The sequence below is a fragment of the Orycteropus afer genome, unplaced genomic scaffold (assembly GCF_000298275.1).
Source record: "Orycteropus afer afer isolate SDZICR_OR568_19922 unplaced genomic scaffold, OryAfe1.0 scaffold01002, whole genome shotgun sequence".
Classification (NCBI taxonomy): Eukaryota; Metazoa; Chordata; class Mammalia; order Tubulidentata; family Orycteropodidae; genus Orycteropus; species Orycteropus afer.
Window position 1 is genome coordinate 190,806 of NW_006922589.1, and position 6,827 is coordinate 197,632.

A 6,827-nucleotide genomic window follows, 5' to 3' on the forward strand; every position below is an offset into this window, starting at 1 on the left:
ATTGCCCAACCTTCCTTCCGAGGAGTGGCTGGTGGGTTTGAACCGCCAGCCTTCTGGTTAGCAGTCAAGTGTCTTAGCCACTATGCTACCAGAGATCTGAGCCTTAGAAGGTGGATATCTGGCCTTTGGTTTGGTTTTTCCTCCTCAGGTTAATGCTCAGGTATTTTGGACTTTTTCACTGTAGTGTCTTTTTACTGGGAACTAGAAATTGGGACTGCATGCTATGAAAGTGTTATTGATTGCAGTGCAGATGAGGTTCGCAGAAAATCTCTGGTTCTCAAGTTCCCTAAACAGCAACTTCCTCCCAAGAAGAAACGGCGAGTTGGAACCACTGTTCACTGTGACTATTTAAATGTGAGTATCTGCATTGTTTCTTTTTGATCACATGGGTTTTCATTGATTATTCCTAGTCTTCTAAGCCATAATTCTGATACAGCTTTGGATTTTCCCTTTGGCTTTGCCCTGAGCATCATGTGTTCTGTTCATTACAATGATTTCCAAAATATATTTGTCTAGCAGAAATGTTGGCTTTTTCCTAAAGGAGTATTCTGATTTTTTGTTTCTTTACTTTTGTAGAGACCTCATAAGTCTATACACCGACGCCGGACAGACCCCATGGTAACACTGTCATCCATCTTGGAGTCTATCATCAATGACATGAGAGATCTACCAAATGTGAGTTTATTGCATCAGATGTTTACGCTGGGGATGGCAAGGCCGTTTGTTTTGTCTTATTTCAAACACAAGGTGGTAGTGTATAGACCTAGGTACTGGAACTCCTAATTCTTTGGGATATAGTTTTTGTTTGTTTGTTTAAGTTTGGTAGAGGACACAGTCAGACCTGTTCCATCTAGAAAGTCCTTTGAGAGTTGATAGCCAGGTAGATAGGTAAGATGTGAGAGTTTCTAGGAATTGGCTGTGGCAAGTGTTCTTTGCTCATGGATGGTGTGCTGGCAAGTGTTCTTTGCTCATGGATGGTGCTGGCTCTTATTTGCACAGACTTACCCTTTCCACACCCCAGTCAATGCAAAGGTTGTAAAGGACTACTACAAAATCATAACTCGACCAATGGACCTACAAACACTCCGTGAAAATGTGCGTAAACGCCTCTACCCATCTCGAGAGGAGTTTAGAGAGCATTTGGAGCTAATTGTGAAAAATAGTGCAACCTACAATGGTAAGAATCACCTATTCTTTGACTACAAAGGTCATGTTTCAGATTCTAATTAACTAACCCCTTTGTTGTTAGTGGCTGTTGAGTTGATTCTGACTTGTGGCAACCTCTTGTGCCTAGAGTAGGACTGCTTCAAAGGATTTCAAGTCTGTGACCTTCTGAAAGCAGATCTTCAACCTTTGGTTTGTGTCACCCAGCGATTCATAATTTACCCCTACTGGTCATAAATGCAGAGTAGATTAGACTGACTGAAAGGACCTAAAAGTAGAGCATTTTGGGGGTCTGAAAAATAAGTAGTATGCATTTCCTATTATTTAATAAATAAAGCTTCTTATTTCTATTCTCACTATTTTTAATGTATCCTCCAGAGAATTTGGCTTTAATCTGTTGCATGGGGAGGAAGAAGTAGTTATAGGTGTAAATAGAGAGGTATTCAGTATCGATGAAACCTGTGCAGTTTGTGCTTATGACCATATTTGGTGTGTGTGAATCTTTGACTTGATCTACAAATCTGTTTTAGGGTTTGTGATATGTCCATGTTGCTCAAAAGCTAGAAAGGCAAGGAGGAAGAAATGAATTCTGTTTTCTGAATCTTTAATTGTTGTTGTTTGTGTGTTATGTGCCATCGAGTCGTCTCTGACTCACGGTGACCCCTTCTTGTGTTTCCAGGGTAGTATCATAATTCATGCATGTAAAGGATAAAATATTCTGGTTTACAGTTATCTCCTTGAGCACAGATTTATAAATAAGTGTTGGGATTAAGAATACAAATAAACTATTAATCATATTGCTGCTTACTGAACTTACTTTAGACAAGTTTACCTTCTTTTAGCCTTCTCAGTTTTCTCATTTGTAAAAATGAGACAGTAGTGATAACTGGATTTTATATATAAAAATAAGTAAGGGAGTTTAAAAATTACTTTTGTCATTATTTTTGTGTGTGTGTGTGGTGAAAATATGCACAGCAAAACATACCAATTCATCAATTTCTACATGTACAGTTTAGTGACATTGATTACGTTCTTCAAGTTGTACAACCATTTTTGTTATCCTTTTCCAAATTATTCTGCCAGCATTAACACAAACTCACTGCCCTCTAAGCAAAAAATCCCCTTCTCTCCCTCCCTCACAACCCTGGTAACCATAAATAATCTTAGGTTTGTATACGTTTGCTTATTTCACGTAAGTGAGATCATGTAGTATTTGTCCTTTTGCAGCTGCCATTTATCACTCAGCATAATGCTTCATTACTTGTCTGTCAGTTTGTCTTATAGCGGCTTGTGTGAGGCTGGAGGCTGTACCAATTCTGTTGTACATAGGGTTGCTTTAAGTTGAAGCCGACTTTATACAGCACATAGTGGCTAAGACACTTGCCTGCTAACCAGACGGCTGGCGGTTCAAACACACCAGCCACTCCTCGGAAGGAAGGTTGGGCAGTCCTACTTCTGTAGTGATACTGCCTCGGAAACCCAGGGAGGGGTCGCTATGAGTCAGGTATGACTCGACGGCACATAACAACAACAACAATGACAAATAAGTAAGGGATGACAAAGATGTTTTCATTAGGTTCATCCATGCTATGGCATGCATCAGAATTTGCTTTACAGGTACATAACATTGAATTTATATGTATGTACCACATTTAGTTTAATCTATTTATTTGTTGATGAACATTTCAATTGTTTCTCTCTTTTGGCTATTGTGACAGGTACTACGGTGAACATTGGTGTACAATTTATGTTTGCGTTCCTGCTTTCACTTCCTCTGGATATATATCTAGGATTGCGATTGCTACGTCATATGGTCTGTCAGTGTGTCATCTGAGGTAGCTTGTATGTTGTTATGAGGCTGGAGGCTGTGCCACTGGTGTTTCAGATACCAGCAGGGTCACCCATGGTGAACGGGTTTCAGTGGAGCTTCCAGACTAAGACAGACTTGGAAGAATGGGCCATCCACATCTCAGACTATTGGCCAGTAAAAGCCTTATGAATAGCAGTGAAACACTGTCTGATATATTACTGGCAAAATTTATGAGTAGCCCTGAAACATTGTATGATAGAGTGTGAGATGAACCCCTTGGGTCTGAAGGCCCTGTATGACTACAGAAGAGCTGCCTCCTCAAAGTAAAGTCAGTCAACCTTAATGATGTGGATGGAGTAAAACTTTCAGGACCTCCATTTGATGATGTGGCACAGATCAAAATGTGAAGAAACAGCTGCAGAACATCCATTAATAACTGGAACATGGAACATACGAAGTATGAATGTAGTAAAATTAGAAGTTGTCAGAAATGAAATGGAATGCAGAAAGATTGATATCTTAGGTATTAATGAACTGAAATGGACTGGTGTTGGCTGTTTTCTATCAGACAACCGTATTATCTACTATGCTGGTAATGACAAAGTGAAGAGGAATGGCGTGGCATTCATTGTCACAAAAAATGTTTAAAGATCTATCCTGAAGAACAATGCTGTCAGTGATAGGATAATATCCATATGTCTACCCGGAAGACCAGTTAATATTACTACTATTCAAATTTTCCCACCGAGTACCAAAGTAAAAGATGAGGATATTGAAGATTTTTACTAAATTCTGTAGTCTGAAATTGACCAAACATGCGGTCGAGATGTATTGATTATTGCTGGTGATTGGAATGCAAAAGTTGGAAACAAAGAACAATAAGAGATAGTTAGAAAGTATGGCCTTGGTGATGGCAAGAGGTGATAAAAAGCTCAATATCTTCAGCCAAAACAAGGCCAGGAGCTGACTGTGGAACCGATCATCATTTGCTCATATACAAGTTGAAGCTGAAGACAAAACAAGTCCATGAGAGCAAAAATAAGAACTTGATTATATCCCTCCTGAATTTAGAGACCATCTGAAGAATAGGTTTGACTCACTGAACACCAGTGATGGAAAACCAGATGGATTGTGGGATGACATCAAGAACATCATCATGAAGAAAGCAAAAGGTCATTAAAAAGATAGGAAAGGAAGAAAAATTAACAAAATTTGTGTCAAAAGAGACTCTAAAACTTGATCTAGAATGAAGAGTAGCTATAAAGCAAATGGATGAAACAGGATAAAAGCTGAACAAAAGATTTCAGAGAGCAGCTTAAGAAGACAAACACAGTTATTATAATGAAATGTGCAAAGACCTGGAGTTAGAAAACCAAAAGGGAAGAGCATGCTCAGTGTTTCTCAAGTTGAAAGAATTGAAGAAAAATTCAAGCCTCAAGTTGTAATATTGAAAAATTCTCTGGGCAAAATACTGAATGATGGAAGAAATATCAAAGGAAGATGGAAGGAAAACACAGTTGCTATGCCAAAAACAGGAGCTCTGGTGGTGTAGTGCCTAAGACATGTGACTGCTAACCAGAAGTCTGGCAGTTCAAACCCATCAGCCAGTCCTCGGAAGGAAGGTTGGGCAATCTGCTTCTGTAGTGATACCGCCTTGGAAACCCAACGAGGGGTTGCTATGAGTCAGATGTGACTCAACATCAGTGAGTTTTTTTTGTTGTTGTTGTTTACACCAAGAATAATTAGTTAATAATCCATCCCTTTGCTGTTGTGAATAGTGCTGATACAAACATGGGTGTGCATGTATCTATTAATGTTCTGGCTCTCACTTCTGTAGGTTATATTCATATTAATGGAATTGCTGGATCAGATGGTATCTGTTTCCAAACGTTTAAGGAATCACCATACTGATTTCCACAGTGGTTGTATCATTTTACAGTTTCACCAGCAGTGTAAGAGAGTCCCAATCTCTCCACTTCCTAGCCAGCACTTTTTCCTATTTTTTGAACTTTGCTATTAGTGCTGGGGTGAGATGATGTCTCATTGTTGTTTTGATTTGGATTTCTCTAATGGCTAATGATCACAAACTTTTTTTTCTTAAAAAAATTTGTTGAAATATAATTAATGTACAGTGAAATACAAAAACTAAAGTGACATGGGTCAATGCATTTTTTTTCAGTGTACCCTCCTCTCCCCTCCCACCACTGGTAACCAACAAAGAACATTTCATTCCATATAAAACTTTTCTTTGACTTTTTACAATAATGAACTAATACTATCCTTCTGTGTTTGACTTACTTTACTCAGCATAATGTCTTCCAAGTTCATCCATGTTATGCGGTATTTTGCAGATTCTGTGATATTCTTTAGGGTTGCATAGTATTCCATTGTGTGTATGTACCACAGTTTGGTTATCCATTCTTCTGTTGATGGGCACGTAGGTTGTATCTATCTTTTCACTATTGTAAATAGTGCTGCAATGAACATGGGTGTGCATATATCTGTTCTTGTCCTGGCTCTCACTTTTTTAGGATATATACCTAGTAATGGAATGGCTGTGTCAAATGGTATTTCTTATTCCAGCTTTTTAAGGAATTGCAATACTGTTTTCCACAGTGGTTGTATCATTTTGCAGTCCCACCAGCAGTGTATGAAAGTCCCAGTCTCTGCACATCCTTGCCAGCATTTGATATCTTCTGTCTTGTTGAATTTTGGCATTAGTGCTGGGATGAGATGGTGTCTCATTGTCATTTTGATTTGCATCTCTCTGATGGCCAGTGATCATGAGCATTTCTTCATGTATTTGCTGGCTGTCTGAATATCCTCTTTGGTGAAGTGTCTATTCTTGTCCTTCGCCCATTTTTTAATTGGATAGTTTATCTTTTTGTTTCTTAGGTATTGGAGTTTTCTGTAAATTTTAGAAGTCCCTTGTCAGATAGGTCACTGCTGAATATTTTTTCCCTATCTGTATGTTCTCTTTTTATTCTGTTGGAGAAGTCTTTTGAAGCATAGAAAAAAAAAGTTAATTTTTAGAAAGCCCCATTCATCTAGTTTATCTTCTGCTGTTTGTGCATTTTGGGTTATGCTTGACAGTCTATGCCATAAATGAGGGCCCCTAAATTTGCCCCTATTTTTTCCTTGAAGAACTTTAGAGTTTTAGGTTTCACATTAAAGTCTTTGATCCATCTGGAGTTAATTTTTCTGTATGGTGTGAGGTACATGTCTTACTTCATTTTTCTGCCAGTGGTTACTTAGTTTTGCCAGCACCATTTGTTAAAGAGACCATCTCTTCCCCCATTTAGTGGATTTCAGCCCTTTCGCAAAAATCAGCTGACCATAGGTCGATGGATCTGTTTTTGGGTTCTCAGTACTGTTCCACTGATCTGTGTGTGTGTCGTAACAGTACCAGGGAGTTTTGATTACTGTGGCTGTATAGTAGGTTTTGAGATCCAGGAGTATGAGACCTCCTACTTTGTTTTTCTTATTCAGTAGTGTTTGCTTATTTGAGGTCTCTTTCCTTTCTATATAAAGTTAGTGATTGGTTTTTCTGTATCCTTAAAGAAGGCTTATGGGAACTGGATTGGGATTGCATTGAATGTATAGATTGCTTTGAGTAGTATTGACACATTCGCATCATTCAATCTTCCTATCCATGAGCATAGTATGTTCTTCCATTCATATAGATCTCTTATGGTTGGTAGTTTTCTTTGTATAAGTCTTTTGTGTCCCTAGTGAGATTTATTCCCAAGTATTTTAATGCCTGAGGCATTTGACTGCTAACCAGAAGGCTGGCAGTTCAAACCCACCAGCCACTCCTTGGAAGGAAGATTGGGCAATCTACTTCTGTAGAGAT

General features: G+C 38.6%; 1 protein-coding gene across 1 annotated transcript in view; it reads left to right on the forward strand.

Moving 5' to 3' along the window:
- Window positions 1-6,827, forward strand: part of LOC103212552 (transcription initiation factor TFIID subunit 1) — a 133,982-nt gene that overhangs the window by 65,729 nt on the left and 61,426 nt on the right. Inside the window, exons 26-28 of the mRNA XM_042783385.1 lie at window positions 246-354; window positions 577-675; window positions 1,000-1,177. Coding sequence (XP_042639319.1) covers window positions 246-354; window positions 577-675; window positions 1,000-1,177 — 386 coding nt within the window. The remainder of the gene's footprint in view (window positions 1-245; window positions 355-576; window positions 676-999; window positions 1,178-6,827) is intronic.